The 18,301-nt window shown below is 39.5% G+C and overlaps 2 protein-coding genes across 2 annotated transcripts; both read left to right on the top strand.

The window, feature by feature from the left end:
• Window positions 1-1,011: 1,011 nt before the first annotated feature.
• On the top strand, window positions 1,012-6,802 carry LOC129100718 (leukocyte surface antigen CD53-like). The gene is made up of 8 exons (XM_054610159.1): window positions 1,012-1,105; window positions 1,676-1,758; window positions 2,580-2,768; window positions 3,717-3,791; window positions 4,040-4,150; window positions 4,242-4,349; window positions 4,701-4,784; window positions 6,024-6,802. Exons 2-8 carry the CDS (start codon window positions 1,696-1,698, stop codon window positions 6,090-6,092), a joined length of 699 nt encoding a protein of 232 aa, XP_054466134.1. The 5' UTR covers window positions 1,012-1,105; window positions 1,676-1,695; the 3' UTR covers window positions 6,093-6,802.
• An 803-nt stretch (window positions 6,803-7,605) lies between these two features.
• Window positions 7,606-15,476, top strand: LOC129101877 (cyclin-dependent kinase 11A-like). Its single transcript, XM_054611829.1, has 8 exons — window positions 7,606-7,626; window positions 9,135-9,302; window positions 9,985-10,089; window positions 10,915-11,037; window positions 12,898-13,053; window positions 13,172-13,238; window positions 15,244-15,344; window positions 15,387-15,476. The coding sequence occupies exons 1-8, from the start codon at window positions 7,606-7,608 to the stop codon at window positions 15,474-15,476; spliced, it is 831 nt and encodes a 276-aa protein (XP_054467804.1).
• Window positions 15,477-18,301: the final 2,825 nt, after the last annotated feature.

Here is an 18,301-nt window from a genome sequence, read left to right as displayed (position 1 = left end):
TCTGTCACTCACTCTTTCTATTTTTTTCTTCCTCTTTCTTCCTTCATCTCTGTCTGTCTCTTTCTCTCTCTCTCTGTCCCCCGTCCCCCTATCTTATTCTTTCTCTCTCTCTTTCTTTCTCTTTTTCTCTATCTTCTCACTCTGTCTCTTGCTCTCTCTATCTCTATCTCTCTCTGTCTCTCTCGCTCTGTCTCTTTAGCTCTCTTTTTTCTCTCTCTCTGTGTCCCCCTCTCTCTTTTTCCTTCTCTCTCTCTTTCTCACTCTGTCTCTCGCTCTCTTTCTTTCTCTTTCTCGCTCTCTCTTTAGTGCTCTTTCTTTCTCCCTCCCTTTTTCTCTTTCTCTCTTTCTCGCTCTGTCTCTTTAGCTCTCTTTCTTTCTCTCTCCTTTCTCTCTGTCTCTCACATCTGTCACTCTTGAAAACAAAGGAAAACATATATTAGAAACTGGTGTAAAGAGGTTATAGTTGTTGTGATGAGCAAAGTAAACTACGGACCTATTGAAATGAAAACCAGGCATATGTGTCCTCACATGTCTACGCATAATTTATTTTAATTTTATTTACATTTTTTAGCGAAGACTTCACAGTCATCGGTGTCCAGGGCTGCTAATCTAACGCTATAGACCTGTCAATGAAGCCTCCTGAAGAGACGGGGTGGACAATGACAGCGGTAACAAAAATAAGAGTAATAATGTTGTGAACTAGCGGATGTTACTTTGTGGTGTCAAAGCGGCTTTGTCCTACATTATCACCCTTAAAAAGTGACTATAGTTACAGTGTATTGCACCAGAGGAAGTAAGTAGGACATCTAAACTTGTGATGGAGGGATTCAGTTCAAAACGTGTCTGCTGACAAACCTGACGTCTCTCTCAGCAGCTCCTCGTTACTGTCCCTTACAAGCGTGGAGGCTCCCCCCTCTTTGGTGTCCATCATGTAGATATTTCTAACAGCAAGTGCGTAGACAGAAGCCTCCACCTCCTCCAACTCCTGTCTCTTCCTCCTCATACCTGTCCGTCGTCACAAAACACTGGGAATGTTAGGAACAACACCAACACACACGGGTCACTACATCTCCCACTGGAAATATTGCTGAACAGAGTAGTTAAGGTGAGTACTCTGAATTTGAATCACTTTTTATATGACGGATGAGTTGATCCTAGTAGTTACACTATAAATCTATACGCGTTTGTATATAAATAGCTCGATTTATGAAGAGCAACACACAAAAAACAAAGTGAATTCAGTAATAAGGGTATATACAATATTGCTAGCGTTAAAAAAGTAGTGATGTAGAGAAAAATCTTCAAGTATACATTGACTATAATGAACGTATGTTACTGTGGTGGTTGTGCTAACCCGCTTTATCGAAACCCATTGTCAGATGTTTAGTTACAATCTTGCAACAAATGGTTAACCCGGAGATAAGAGCAGGTCCCAATGATTAACTGGAGCCTGAATAGGTCACTGGTGTCCATTGTGCCCGATGGCTCAGTGTTGCCATATCAAACATTGGTGTCCTGTAAACACTCCGCCACCGCGAGGAGCAGCAGCATCACTTGTTTTTACTTCAGAGTGTTGCAGGATAGCATTCGATCTAAAATACCTCATTCTGTATCTTGTATTCTAGTATTTGAATCAACCCAAACTTGTGGACTCTTATAGATATATTTTTTACAGAGGAAGACTTGTCAGGAAGGATGAACCGGTCCTGTGTGAACTACTTGAAAACTTTGGTGATAAGTCTCAACTTCCTGTGCTGGGTAAGGTGGTTTAAGCAGACAGACACAAGAACAATCTAATTTAGAGAGCTTTGCTACCTTCCTCTATTCTTTAGTTTTTCTTCTTTTCTTATCGCCGCTTTTATGTTTGAAAAGCTTGAAACTCAATTACATTTATTTTGTATAGCACGAAATCACAAATTTGCCTCAGAGGGCTTCACAATCTGTACACATATGACATCCTCTGTCCCAGGACCCTCACATCTGAACAGAAGAAAAAAAAGGAAGAAACCTACGGGAGAGCAACAGAGGATGTATGTCTCTCCCAGGATGGACAGAAAAGGGTTAGATGTCATGTGTACAGAATGAACATCAAAATACAATTACAACACATTCAGTGCATATGACATGAAAATACATATAATAAGAGTAGTAAGCAGTATAATGATTGTACTTATATTAACAGCAGAAATGAATATGATATAATAATAATGATAATAAGCTCAGTGTTTCCTAGGAAGTGTCATCCAAAGGTTTTCTATGAAAAGAATTATAGGAAATGAACATTTTGAAGGAGTAACATTATGTAAACAAATGTTCACCTCTGAAATTAAGTACAGTTTAGCCCTAAAACTATAAAGTTTAGTCTTTCAGAAAATGAAAATGACTGTTTTATTCAACTAAATGTATCCTATATTAAGTTATATGACTTAATGTGAACAAGTGCTTAAATCGATATCACTCAAAGAGGTTGTCTCTGAGGTTTGAACGCTTCATTGTAATGCTGGCTGCATGCTGTGCAGTGGAACCACATTTCATATCCAGAATACTAACGTGAGGTGTCTCTCCTGTGCGCGTTGGAGCTGTGCGGCGCCTTTGTGGTGGCCTTGGGGGAGTTCCAGATGATGCACTCCAAGTTCGCCTCCCTCGTCACCACCTTCTGGCCCATCTTCCCCGCCAACACCTTGGTGGTCACCGGCACCCTCGTCACCTGTGTGTGTTACCTGGGAGTGTTCGGAGGCCTGAAGGAGAACCGCTGCATGCTCATCAGTGTGAGTATGAGACAGGGTTAAATAGTGAAGGCAGCTGTTTTTTTGTAGTATTATAAAACACATGTACAATAATGGCAAAATGAAGCATAGATCAAACAAACCAAGGATGTTCTTGACACCATTTTTGCCTTCCGGATACCTAAACTTGTGCCGATACGTATTACCCATCCAATAAAACTATGAAAACTATGTAAACAAATGAACTGTAAACTACTAACACTGTTTCACTATTGTATGGCCTTGCTCAAGTTAAACCAAGCACCTGCCCTATGAATTAGAAATTGGGTATCAAAAAGACATATATAGAAGTCTATGAGAAAAATGACTCTACTTCTCTCTTGATTTATTTGCCTCAGTAAACATTGTAAACATGAGTCTATGGTCTCAATCTCTAGTTTCTAGTCTTCTTCAATACAGCATGATGTTCATTTAGTAAATGATGGTCCATTTAGAGCCAATAGACCATAAAGCAGAGTATGCTTTAGGGCGGGGCTACCTTGTGATTGATAGGTCTCTATCACGGCGTAGTCCGGGTCTAAGAGTTGTCCGTGTTTTTGTCTTACAACTTTAAGCGTTTCAAAGTGTGTTTTCACTTCATGAAGCTAATTGTAACTGTTTGGTCTTGATCAGCGTTCAGCTGAACTTAGCTCCACCCTCTAGGGTTGCTTCTTGCAAAAACAAAACAATGAATGCTTCAGAACCGCAAAACCACCAATGGGTGACATCACGATATCTATGTCCACTTGTTATATACAGTCTATCGTAGAAAGCGACAGGTGTTGTTGTCCCTGTGTAGCGTAAATGAGCTGATAGATGATACGATAAGCTGATATAGGATCGGCGCATAGAGTCTTATGCTCGCCGGTACCCGATCCAGCATTTTTCAGTTGTAACAACTCTTACTACAAATTCACTCATGTTTTGAATCTGATTCCCAACCGACTCCAGTTCTTCGTCCTGCTGTTCATCCTGATGCTGGTGGAGTTAGCCATGGCCTGTGTGTTCCTGGTCTACAGCAGAGAGGTAGGAGACTTGACGCACAACACATTTGTAGAAGCTGATCTATACCGTAGATGTTGATTTGATTGATATGGCACCACTGAAACATTTTCACTTCAAACAGCTTGGTTGTCAGAATTTAGCAAAGTGAAATATGATGAGGTTAATGACATCAATATCTGAAAGCTGGAAGCGAAGGACAAACCACACAAGACCCTTTTTCAATCTCTCTTATATTGTAGATAATGTATCTTGCCTTGTCTGTCGTGCAGATTGACACATACTTTGAGAAAGACCTGATGCAAAGCCTGGAGATCTACAGACAGTCCAGTCCAGGAAGCAACATGACCATTAAAGATGACTTCGATGCTATCCAGTACCTGGTAAACCATCTGACACTCTGCTTCATCAACTTAAAGTTAACCTCGTAGCTATTCATTTCAGTAAAGTAGGGTGTTTTGTTTTTTTGTACAGTTCAGGTGCTGTGGAGTTCATGGTTCGGCAGACTGGAAGGGTAACGTCCCAATCTCCTGCTGTAGCAGGAACCCCTGCAACACCCAAATCCACCCAGACTGGCAAGAGGTTACTTTTACTGTATTATCACTGCATAAACACCTGGTTTCCAAAGGGATCTCCAAATAGACACACATTAGTCTGTCTGTTTTAAAAAAAAAATGTTTGCAGTCGTCAAAACTTTAATTTCTGCTTTAAGAGACTAATAATGTGCAGTCAAAACATTCTTTTAAAAAATGTCCATGTGTCTGTGACTGTGTCCCGTTCATTATTCTCTTCTCGTCATGACTCTTGTCTATTCTTGATGTTTCTTTTCTTGCCGTAACTCTAAACAGTTGCGTCTCTTGTAAACGTACACGTACGCTCAGCCAGTTCACTCTGTATAAATAAAGGATAACTGTAGAGATTTTTGTCTTTCAGGGTTGTCTGGTGAAACTGAGTGACTGGTTTTCCAGAAACTACCGTAGCACGGGCGCAGGCGTTGTCACCATGTTTATCCTACAGGTAGGGTACATATTATTTTCATCATTATGAGGCTCAGAGGGATAATTCCACCATTTGGCTTAGTAGTTACGATGAACTTCAGATTGGAAGCCATGAGCTCTGAGCACCAACGGCTAGAAACAGCTGATTACTTTTATGTGTATGAGAACTTTTTATTTCCAGTAGGCTAGCTCATGACTACATCCTCTGAGTCATCCATCAATGTTGCTATGGCGAACATGTTAGCAAACAGTTTAAAAATTAGCATTTATTTTAGGGCCATTGTAGGTAAAACAAAAAGGAAAAGGAGAAAAAAATGAGGAGAAAAAACTTGGATATTCTCTTAGATTCAAAAGTAAAAAATGTTACAACCACAAAAAAAATGGTTGTAATTCTCTGGGATTAAAGTCGGAAATTAATTCTGACATGTAAGGTAAATGTATTCAACAGCCCAGATCAAGCTGACGGGGAGAGCTAGCGACAGACTTGGCAAAAATGATCTGCATATACAAAATACATAATATGAGGAAATAAGATTGATTGGATTATATTCACATTAAGTATAAAACATGTAACCCGTGTCCCTAATTAATAAAAAATGAAAATACAGCTAAATTTGGAGGGGATTTTGTAACATTGTTAAATTTGAGTTGAGGACATCTGTGACTACATACAGACGAAAAATCAAGCATTTTCAGTCTCAGAGAATTTGAGATTTCTTTCTCTCAAATTTTTGACTTAAATCACAGGAGTTTTTCTCTCAGGTACACTGCCCCCTTCCCCAGGCTCCATTATCATTAGATATACTTAATTTTCTTTTTCAACAACAAATGGCCCTTTTTGGAAAATATCGGTCCCTTTAGCTGCTAAATGCTCCACTATGTCCATCTGCTAGTTTCTAACTGTGTCTGCTGCTATTTCGTGCTAGACAGGAAGTGGACAGTGGGTTTATGGGAGCTTTCTGTTGAAAGGATGTTGACAGGAGCAGTGTGAGTGAACTAAAACAAGTAACTTCACCTATTGTTAGCATACTAATATTGATAACAGCAGCTTTAAGATGTGACATTTGCACAGTGGCTTATGTTCTGTAAATAGCAGCTAGCATTAGTATGTTTTGCTTTACTGTAGTTAAAAGCCAGAACAATGTTCGGTATATCCTTTGTTCGTTTGTTTTATCAGCTTTTATATATTTTTGTGTCTTTGAAAACTATTGTTTCATAAATGTTTATCTATTATTTTTCTTGTCTTCCTTTTTTACAGTTCATTTGTCTGTCTGTCACTGTCCCTCTCTTTTGCCACTTCAGTCGACGTGGATTGGGTTACCAGTGAAAAAGGGCCAATAAAACTGACTTTCTGCATGTCAACAGGTCGCTTTTTTCTGTATAAACTTTTTATTAATCTTTTTCAAGTACCCAATGAAAAAAAAGGCCATTTTCAGCCTACAAAAAGTGAACCAACAGGAAAAAAGAGCTGTAGTTCTTTGACCAGGGACAAGCTGAGGCTGGCAGCTTATTATCCATATTGAAGATGTCCTGTGAGGTGACAGAGCTTTGAATGTGATATGATAAACATAATAGGAGACATTTCATTTGTAGATAGGGTTTGTCATGATTATATACGCTTCCTAACCCCCAAAGACCCCGAGAGATCTGTTTCCCCAATGAATGCTAGACTAGGTGATATGCACTACTTTGGACACCTGTCCCTACCAGTTTGTTGGACTTCAAAACATTTTGAACTCGACTTAGACAAAATAGAGTTAGACAAATCCGACATGGATAGTGAACCCTAAAAACAATCTCCCCTATAGGATTTTCTGCCAGAAATTATTATTTTATAATTTAACTTTTCTTTGATTATGTGCTTTCACTTGTTTTAAGCAGCTGGGAAAAAAATGACAGTTATACTTGTAAATACTCTAATAAAGACACATGCTGATTCAAACCCAGCTGTTTCCATTTGTCCAATATTTTTGGTGTTCAGTCTTTGGTCTCTCTGAAGTCCAAGCTTAGACGACAGATCACCTCAATGTTAGAAGGTGTTATATTGTTATTTGGCAGAGCTGAATTTGTAGTTGCTGTTTTATGTTACTTGTAAGAAACATGTCAGAAAATAGTGTCAGAACACACTTGACCTAAAATATGCGCTTGAAACTCCATTTGACTGTTTTCAAATTTCAAACTGCTTCCCACATGATGAATCAGTTATTACTCAGTTATATGCTTATGTGTGAGGTAGGTTAACTAGTATTTGTTCTGGCAACTGCTGCTGTTGTAGGAATGTTTTTTGTTGTTTTGTCTGATGGAAACTTTAGTTATCCGATTTTCACTATTTTAATACAACAGCAATAGTCCATGAGCTGCTGGCGATGTTTACACATTTACTAACCAGTGTAAAAGTTTTTAAGGTAAAACCCAATATCTTTTTCAAAATACTTTTGAAAATAAGGTGTTTGCTAAACAATGTTTTAGTTATTATGTAACTTCAAGGCTATATAGCCACACGTGCATATTGAGAATATAATTTATTTTTCACTTGAACATTAAAATGAGTCAGATTGAACATTAAAGGTACCATACTGTACAAGTGAGTTTGTTTGTTTTTTGTTATAAATTAGGTCTAGGTGCTAAGTGCAGTATATATCTGGTTGCAGTAATTGTGAATGACGTCAGCTGATGGGAAGTAAACATGGACCCAAATTGTTGCCTAGCAACGCAATTTAGTTGAAACTTTCTAAAACTGTTATATTAGAACACAGGTATATTCAGACATACAGAATGAGACAAATAAAAAATTGAACATTAAAGCATGCAAACATGTTATAGTATAACAAAATACAAGTATGGACCTGAAAAAGAGCAAAGTATGTCTCTTTTTAAAGCTCAGTCTCCGCAACTAGCTAGCTAATAACTCTTTAGGCTAACATTAGCATAATTAGCTAGCTACCAGGGGCGGCTGTGGCGTAGTGGAGAGCAAGGTAGTTCTCCAATCAGAGAATCGGTGGTTCGATACCCGGCTTCGGCAGTCGATGGGCAAGATACTTAACCCCAAGTTGCTCCCGAAGGCTTGCCATCGGTGTGGACTGGATGTTGCATGAATGTTAGTTAGAGTCTGATGGTGGCACCTTGCATGGTAGCCTGTCATCAGTGTGTGAATGGGTGAATGATATGTAATATACTACTGATTGTAAGTCGCTTTGGATAAAAGCGTCTGCTAAATGACTGTAATGTAATGTAATGTACCTACAGCTGATTTAATTTGCCAGAGAGAGTTGTAATTTCAGCTGCGAAATGGATGGTCATAAGCTAGAAATGGGAAACTTACTTTATGTCTAACTCAGTCTGAAGCATAGATTATATAAAAAGTAGCCTGAATGGAGAACATGAAAGGCATAGCAACAGTAACCAAGGGGGGCAGAGGGGAGTCACAGTGTTGAAAACATAACGTTAGCTACCAAACATTGAGCACATTTGAATAAAATTGCATTCACTTAGTAGTTAGGCCCTGAAGTAACAGCTAGCTCAGTTATCTGTTTACATAGAAAAATAAATTGTAATTCTTCTGACTTCACAAAGATGAAAGACTCAAGGACTCCAACTCTGCATCAATTCAAAACCTCAGGTATTTAAAAAGTTAGTTAAGCTAGTTAGTTTTTTTCCACTATTAATCTTTGAAACACTCCACTGTGAGATACCAAAAAAGAATAAGTATTGGAGCTAGCTAGGTTAGCGTTAACTTGGCTAACCTAGCTAGTTAACCTATCAAAGAACATCAGACACAAGTCACTGTTTGTCACTAATGTTACTGTAGTTAGCTGTATTACAGCTAGAGTTAGCTACTCTGGTAAACCAAACTTTTACATTAATGTTAACAAAATAGGAATGGCAATGCTTTGAAAATAGTGACATGTTAGCTTATCCTTCATTAGCTAACATTGCAGAACATATTTAGTGTTAGGTATAAATCTACCCTCTGTCATTCAACTTCAAACTACTATCAAGTAAAATAATGTCCTCCTTAAATTATACGTTGAGACGGAGACACTAATGTTTTGCCAAGTTGTAGCAATATGTTTTATAAATACACTAAATAGCATTAATCTTCAATAGAGCTCCATTTTCATTTCCAGAGAAACAGACTGAGGCAGAGGAAAGCGCAGCAAAGCAGCTCTTGGAGAGCTATGACAAGCTTATTTTAAGAAAGAAGCCATCGTTCAAGCTTGGACTTCCTCTGGAGGTAAAGCTGAACCCTTTTTGCTGGAATATACTGCCAATTTCACTTACTTTCTATTAGCAAAGACACATTTTTAAAAATGGGAAAACATCGACTTTGAATGAAATGTATTCTATTTGTTATTTGACTTTTATTCAGAAAAAAATTGAACAAGAGAAGCGGAGGAAGCTCCTCCTGATCAACGAGCACAACCGGCTGACGTTTGCTGTGAACAAAAAGGAAGCTAAGTTGAAGGAGCTGGAGGAGTCATTGAAAGCCAAGAACTTACAGCCAACAAATTACAACAATGAAGAAGAAAGCAGGCAGGTAAGTGTGCTTCTGAGGACATGCTTCTGAAAACACATTTAACAAGTGACATAGTTTTTTCTTTTGGTCCATCAAAATATAAAACTGTTGATTAGTTCAGCTTTATCCCTCCCTCTGAGGCTAGGGTTTCTTCACGTGTCACTGGTCGGCCATCCACTGTGGCTCAAGCAAATCTCAGAAAAATGAGCGTAAGATGCTCATTTCATGTTCAATGTAGTGCCAGTGTTATTTTCCAGTTACCACTGTATTTATACATGGTAATTATACACTGTGTGCCAGTTTAAATCACAATGATTTAGTAGACTGGGCTTTGAGCTGGAGTACAGGAGTTTCTTTTTTATCCTGAGCATCCAACCCATATGGCTGCTGTTTCTTCGCTTTGGCCTCTCACATATGGTGATTACCCCTCACTGCCAGAGGGCGGAGACAAACGTTATACACTCCAGCTTTAAAATACTTTCCTTTTTTTTAAAAAAAAATTTCTTTACTTTGGCACCCCTCCATCTGTTGACCATCTATTTTTGTCTAAAAATGGACCAGCATCCTCTGGGAACATGAGCGCCCATCATTGACAGGGACAGTAATGCTGGATGAATTCATTTACATTTCAAGTTGTCCTCTATTATCCTACCACATTACTGATCACATTCTTCAACTTCTCCGCTTCATTTCCTAATGTCAGCGCATACGGCAGCTGGAGAACAACATGGACAAGATGAAGATTAAGTTCATCGAGGCTAGGGAAATCCAGACGGCCTATCAACACATCCGTGAACACCTGCAGCAGGTGAGCTATGCTGTTTGGTTTTGTTTCTCAGAAAAGACTGACACATGGAGCAACCAGTTTATCTTAATCAAATTAAGACCTTTACAAAGTAGTGTATATTATTATTGAATGAGTGCTCCCTCTCCTTCATGTAGTTTCATTTTCGTTGAACAGAGGCTTCTATTGGGTAGTTACGGTGTGTCAGCAACCAAGCCAATGAAATCACTGTTAAGAACTCTACATGCACTCAGCAAGGCCTGAAGATGTAGGGTTAAGGTCAAATTTCAAGAGAAGAAGTCCAAACAATATTACTTAAGTTAATTATTAAATACATGGTCATATTATGTGTACATTGAGTGAAATATATACATTTAATAATAATTTGTTAAATAATTAAAAAAATGATTTAAAACAGTCACGTCTAGAGAGTTGATTCAGAATAACACAAGCCCTGTTGTTGCTATAGCTAACAGGAAGTAACGAGCTAAGAGATGCAAGGGGTACGTGATTGGCTGAAAAGTGAAGGGGTGGGGGCTAAGCTGCTGTCATGAAGTAAAACTTGACATATTTGACACATTTCATGATTTTGAAAAACAAACTCAAACAAAATCTAATGTTGTAAAATAACACAATTTCCCTTCATTAGGAAACCAGATAAGCTTTAAGGAAGATACCTGAATGGGACAAATCTAATGTAAACTACTATTACCACAGCCATCAGTCATCTACTAGCACACTGAGATGCTAGCCACATGACAAGCAGTATTAAAACAAGCAGCAATGTAACATGTCGATACAAAACCAGTGTCTCATTCAACCGATTCTTCTTGTTTGTTATGGTGTCAGGAGGTCCGCGGTATGTACTGGGCCTTGGACCAGAAAGAGCACGCTATTGCTGTTGCACAGGCAGAGGTGGACAGAGCAAACAAACAGTTCCAGTCAGCAGCAGCTAATGCGGACAGCACACTGGTAAGACTTCACCACCACAAAACCTATAGCTTCACCTTCCTACAGGGAGTCTAATGTGAGTTTCAGACTGCCGGCAGGAGGCGAAGCACCACTGGGTCTCCGGTAAAACTGGAAGCAGTTTCTCTTTACTGTTTTTAAAAAAAAAAATTATATGAGTTATCCTTATTTGAATTAAATAGGATTGAAAATGGCTGTACAAATCTTAAACTTCCTTTTCAGCATCGTCAACTGTATCTTAGGAAATGTGAAGAAGTTTATTTGGGTGTGTTTTGACATGGATTACAATTGAAAGCCACTTTCTGACACCTGAAGCAGGAAAGTGATAAAGTCAGCCTGAGAATCAAATCAGCAGTGCACAATTACTGGTTAATTTTGCAGTCTGACACCTCTTTCTGTCACAATTTCACAAGTAAATCAGTATTTACCCGAAGCAATCTATCCAACATACTTGTTAGAACTGATGTTTTTAGAAGACAGAGATATTTATCAAAGGATGTTTTCCTTGTAGGAATTTGCTCACGAATGCAACGGATCAATTAACCAATTGAATTTTAGGAAAAACAAGAAAATCATTTTCTTTTACAGTAATTTCTCAAATACAAATAATTCATGACCTGATATTTCCACTGCAGTGTACCACAAATAGCGTGTCTGCTATGTTTTTGTTTTCCATATTTGTTTGAAACATAGACTGTATATAAGAAGTGGACGTAGTCATCGTGGCTGCACCTGTTTGATATGTGGACTGCCGTTACGAATCCTTGAGTTCGTTGAAATTTGCTGTCGCCATCTACGATTGCGGCCTGCGCCATGTTGTTTTTGCAACCAGTGAACAGAAGTTACCATATTTGGAATGCGGAGGAGTGATGAAGAGACTCCGTATGAGTCTATAGGCAGCGATCTGTCAATCACAGTAGCCCCGCCCTAAAGCATACCCTGCTTTATGGTCTATTTGACTCTAAATGGACCATCATTTACTAAATGAACATCATGCTGTATCGAAGAAGACTTGAAACTAGAGATTGAGACCATAAACTCATGTTTACAATGTTTACTGAGGTAATAAATTAAGTGAGAAGTAGAGTCATTTTCGCATAGACTTCTATAAATTCAGACTTCCGTATGCAAATGGAGGAGGTGGCCCCTGCTGGTCAGTAGAAAGAATGCAAGTTTTGAGACACTACCGCATTGGCTTCACTCAGAAGAACCGGAAGTTGCCACCCGGTTGGGAATAGTTCCAATAAGCCCAGTTCAGACCAAAGATTTGTAATGAGGTGAAACCCGCATGTGCTAGCATCTGAATCATGTCCCTTCGATATGTTCCGCCCCACGCAGACTATGCAATCATAGCATAGCACCTGCCGGCTCCTACCAGGGCCCGTCAACAATCCGGCTCTGTCAGTAAAGATCTTACCCGGCTTTAAAGGATCAGAGTTGTTCCCCTAATTTAATTGTCTTCTGTCTCGATCAGCTGACTTTACTACGAGCTGACTGGCTGTTGAAATAGGTGATGTTCCTTGGGTTCCAAAACCACTGAAACCTTGACAAGCTGAATCGCGGGCGACACCATCGTCCGGCTTTAGTCCAGCTGAGACGGGCCTGTTCACACCACTGCCTGTCCATGCAACGTCCTTATATATATGTATGGAACCTCTCTTTCTTTAGACATTATGTATTAACTAAAAAAATCTGTCAAGCTGTCAGATCAAGCCGAGATGTTGTTGAAAGAACTCACTTCATAAAAATGTTTGCAGTGCTCTAAATTTCCTCATATTAAACCATTCCTCAAAGCTGCCTCAGGTCTTTCAAAGATTGAAATGTCATCATCTTTGTTCTTTTCTTGTGTCTCTAACCCATCAGTACAGGGTGGTTCAGATGGAAGACGAGACAATGAGGATGAAAAGAGAAATGGATACTAAGATTTGCCAACTGACTGCAGAAGAAAAGGCGCTGAAGAGGCAAATGGAGACACTCGAGCATCTCAGCCCCACAGGGCAGAGCAGGCAGAAAGAGCGGGTAAGAGAGGAAAAGGAACTAATATGATACTTTGATGAAGACAAATTAGATGAATTTATTTGTAAAAAAAAAAAAGTAATTGGTTCTTTTTGGGTTGTCTTGCCATTTTCTCGTGCAGGAAATTGAAGAAGAAGAAGAACAAGAAGAAGAAAAAGAAGAAGAAGCACACTTAGTTCCAGTCACAGGTACTGTAGTATATCATAACAAAAAATACTTGTTTTATGCAACAGTCTGTTACTGTAGTCACGCTCTGCTGTTGTAGTCGTATTATAAACTTTAAAGGAGAATAATCTTTATTTATAGTTTGTGCATACAAGGCAAACTGATTCTGACTCATTCTTTCCTTAACTTTTACAATAAAATACCTCTACATATTCCCTGTATAACTGCTTACTAGAAGGACCTTACAATGGGTTACAAGGGTTAAAAGGGTTTTTTATTTTGCCATTTTACGACAGGTTTGCACAACAAACTCTAGATTGTAGTCCCATATTGCTACATAGGGAAAAAAAACATGCAAGAAAGCTGTTCTAAAGTCTGGTGGTTCTGCAGCTGATACTTCTGTATCACTTTCCAGATGGCAGCCGGTTGGACAGGTTGTAGCTTGGTCAGTTTTGTCTTTAAATATTCGTTGAGCTCTTCGCAGGCACCTCTTCTCACCAATATCACTGATGTTCAGTAGATGGGTACCAATGATGTTCTGGGCCGTTTTAATCACCCGCTGTAAAGCCCTCCTGTCCTGGACCTTTAACATCCCATGCCAGTTAGTAATGTTTCTAAAAGTTAACAACAGCTTGGTACGGGAATTCTGTCTTCTTAAGTTTCCTCAAGAAATACAGCTGTCTTTCAGCTTTCTTCACCAAGATGGAGATGTGTGATGACCATATCAGGTAGTTTGTGATGCTGATTCCCAGGAACTTAAAACTGCTAACTTTCTCCACCTCAGCTCCATTGGTGTAAACAGGGGATGTGCGTCTTTTTTTAATCTAAAATCAACAATCGGATCAATCTGAAATTCAATCAGAGCATTTCACAATAAGGGGCAACTGAACTAAAATCTGTATTGTCCACGACTTCTTAGACACCTTCCGATGCCAGGTGGAAGACACAGTGAAAGATGTAACGATACACATGTATAAGTAATGGGAATACGATGAAATTAACATGGGTGGCAAGTGGGGTGAAAATCTCCAAAAAGAGTCTTTATTAATCCATTTGCAGTATTCAGGTCATACAACTGAACCAGATCTGAACTAGATCCAAACAATACCTAAATCTAGATTTACAAAATAAAACTTTCAGTGCCAAAAATTGCTGAACATCCTTTGTACTAGGACATATTATGTGTTTTTTAATTTATATTAATGCTCTTTTTAATTTTGTTTTATTTCCAGTCTTCACTATTACCAGGAATTCTTGCTGTGCAGTGTTTCAAGCTTTTGTATTTTATGTGTAGCAGTGAAGCACCTTGTAAGTCTGGGTCCGTATTTCCCGATAGCTTAAGGTGAAAATTTGGTCTCGTGGGAAAGATGTACAAATACCCACTTGCTAGTTAATCGCTGCTGCTCTGCACTGGGCTAATATGGCGATTACTGCTGATAACAACCATCCCTACCCGCAGCGGCATCTCAGAAGCATAACATCCACCCACTGGTTGGTTTTTGGATTGCCGTGAGTTCGGCTATCCAAGTCGCCATCTTGGATTATGCCCGTCGCCATCTTGGCTTTTTTGCAACCGATGAAAGGACGTTACCATATTCGGAATGCGAAAGAGTGACGTAGAGACGCCGTATACGGCTCTGGTAGCGGTAGTGACCTGTCAATCAAAGTAAGCCCGCCCTAAAGCATGCTCCACTTTATGGTCTATTTTATTCTAAATGAACCATAATTTACTAAATGAACATCATGCTGTATTGATGAAGATTTGAAACTAGAGATTGAGACCATGAACTCTCAGTACTGAGATAAACCCTGCTGGTCAGTTTAGAGAATGCAAGTTTTAAGACACTTCTGCATCGGCTTGAATCGGCAGAATTGGAGATTGCCGCCTGATAAGAACACATTATCAACACTAATACTTTTCCTTCAGTGTAATGGAGCAATATGAACCCCTGTGTATCATAATACTGTGAGCATTAAATAAGTTATGTAACTGTGTAGTGTTGACGTGTGCTCTCTGTGCCTCTGCAGATCATCAGTGTCATGACGTCTGTGGTGCTTCCCAGTCCGACATGAAGCTGGTGGAGGAGATGGAGGCTCTGAGAGAAGCTCTGGGCTACGCTGAAGTGCAGGTAGACTATTTAATTCAAGTAACATTCACATGTGTTATAAAGGAAGCAGGCTTCACCAAGTCTGCCACGTTGCACCTCCATGTTGTGAAAAGGGGTTGTTCAGTTGGAGGCAATCTGCAAGCTCACCACTAGCTCCTCCTTTTATTAGGAACTAGTTGACAAAGTGGTGTCACAGCGAGCCACCAAGGAGCAGCTCCTCGCCGATGTGACCCAGTACGAGGACGTGACCAGGCAGGGTGCCGAGGCCCTGGCTGATCTGGAGCTCCAGTACGCCGAACTCAAGTTCAGCGACAAACCAGCAGCTACAAGGTACTGTCACTGATTTAAACGATCCTCAGTGTCGTGTTCAATCTTCAGTCACCAATTGTAAGATATGTGTTGGTTCTATTTTTGCCTACATAGATTTCTGTCTTAGTAAACTGACGACCTTTGGTTGTGAGATTGTTGGTCCGTCAAAACGGCAAACTGGACTGGACTTTGGGAAAGTGGGCAGTTTTTTACTTTTTGATGTGGGAGTTTATCTCCTGAGAGAAACCTCTGTACTTCCTCTTGTGGTGTGAATGGTTCAGATTAATTTGTCTGCTGATTTCTCCTGAGATGCTTTCAAAATCCCCTCTCCCATCACGGTTGGGGCCTGTGGTTTTTTTATCACTTATCACTTAATCTTAAACAGCTGTGACAGGAACATTTTGTACGGAGTGACAACAGTATCGCCATCAAAATTCAGTATATGATAAGTTTTATCATATTCTGCACATTGATACATTTTACTGTCATGCTTTGCTGTTGTGATTAGGGGGGGTTGAGGGCTGTCTTAAAGACCTCCATCGTTTTTTGTTTTGTTTAGGTTTGACCAACTGAGGGGAGAAATGCAAGCCAAGCTGACTCAGGAAGTGGTCCGTGTTCAGAGACTGCAGGCCGAGCTGAAGCAGTCTCAGGACCTGTTGGACTCTGTGGAGCGGGGGGTCGACAACCTCTACTTCAGGATGAGCTGCGTCCCTGTGGAGGTCTGGAACAAAACCTTCGCTCGTCATTGTCCCATTTTTTTAAAGGACAGATTCAGAGGGTTCTCTATTAATACAGTGCTCACATGGCATGTGTGCCTCCTCCTCTCCTTTTCACTACTCCTCTCCTTACTAGTCATGAAGCAATGCCTTCATAGAGCCAAAAGCTGTGTCCCAAATCCTTGCAATCATCATGGTATACCCACGTTTGCAAAAAAATCAACCATACTGGAATGATGTCATTTAAACGTCAGAAATAGAAAATGTTTTTCTTCAAAATGAATACTTGTGCAGTTATTTACCAGGATCTTTCTGGTGCTGTCTCACTGCTAACATGGTCACAATGACAACACGCTGATGTTTAAGCAGGTATAATGCTCACCAAAGCCTGAATCTCGCCGGCATCTTGTTAGCGTTTTGTCAGCGTCTGAGCACTGTAGTTCGTCCGCTTGTTGTTCACAGATATGTTTCACGTTCTTTCAGGAGTTGCCCTTTGCATCCAGCACTGACAGCACAGACCAAGTCAGGGACATCAGAGCCCGACTGCCAACATTACTGCAAAGAGCATCAGGGCAGACACCTGAGATCAGCGGCTTGGACCAAGAGAGGGTGCTGCAAATCTCTGATACCTTTCATATGTTTTTAATTTAGGTCTGACCTAAACCCATTTTTAAGGATGGGGCAGGTTACTGTGTTTGTTTTGATGTTATTATTACAGTTTTTCACAAGTTGGTCCTTCAACACTAAGATACCCAGAGCATTTATAAAAGTGTGTTTTTCTCAGAAGTTTTTAAATGTATATTAAGTTGTAAGTATATTCCCTATAATATGGAAAACAAATTTGCGTTTAAAAAAAATGACATATGTTTAAAAAGTTTTTCTTTTCTTTTCTAAATGTAAGTTTTTTTTATAAGTAAGACCATAAGCCTGTTTTCTGCTTAATCTGTTAACCCTGCCCACAACCTTTTCCTCTGGGTCTTCCTCTTCCTCAGGTGTACAGTTTGCTCGAACAGCTCAACAGGATGGAGTCAAGGAACGTCAAGAGACGGACCAGCCCTATACGTGAGTAGCAACAAAAAAACTTTTCCCACGCAAAATAGCACATATATGCAGGTTTTTCAAAACACAGGAAAACTCGCTAAAAATAGGTAATAGACTCCTTTTCATTGCCGGTAGAAGAGTTTGATTAGTAAACAGTGTAATTATGTTGGATACATCTGTTACTTATTCAGTCTCTCTTTCAAAACTTCTAAGCTGGAAATGGTGATTGTTGGAACAGTTTATGGACTTACTAAAATGATGAATTGATATTTTGGACGTTAATGCAATGTAATAACTGCACAAATCACAGTTGATTTATTTTATATATTCACTGCAAAGTGCGTCACATAGCATCGCGTTGGTGCTTCAGATTATCAAGCGACCCTGTTAACTGGCGACTTTAATTTCAGTTAATCTGTGCTTGTCGTATTTAGGACAGCAGTTGAAAACAGGATGTGAATACGTAGCTGTCCCCCAGAATGCCTCTTTGTTTAGTTTTTCATTAAAGGTTCTAACCATATCTAATTCGTCTTTGAGCAGCGGAGCAACCTCAAATCCTTCATTTCATGGTTTGAAAAACATACATTTTTTAGTGTGCAGTTGATGCAGGATCTTTAAACCTCGTTATTTCAATGGGATGACATCAACTTAAACATTTGCCTCATTGATTTGCGGCATTACAATAAGGTTTTTAATTTACTGCCGTTAATTGGACGCTTATTTTGAAAAACAGTAAAATACCAACACTGTCTAAAGGCCTACACAGACAGTTTGGTCACAAGTTGATCAGCTGTCTGTTGTGTTGTTTTATGATACGCCCATCATATAGCAATGTGGTGATAATGGTGGACCAGAATAGTCTCTCAACTTATATTTACTTTCCCACAATGATATGAGTTCAAATCCCATATG

The sequence above is a fragment of the Anoplopoma fimbria genome, chromosome 13 (genome assembly GCF_027596085.1).
Source record: "Anoplopoma fimbria isolate UVic2021 breed Golden Eagle Sablefish chromosome 13, Afim_UVic_2022, whole genome shotgun sequence".
Taxonomy (NCBI): Eukaryota; Metazoa; Chordata; class Actinopteri; order Perciformes; family Anoplopomatidae; genus Anoplopoma; species Anoplopoma fimbria.
The sequence above is the reverse complement of the archived record's forward strand: the minus strand, read 5'-3'. Positions and strand labels throughout refer to the sequence as shown.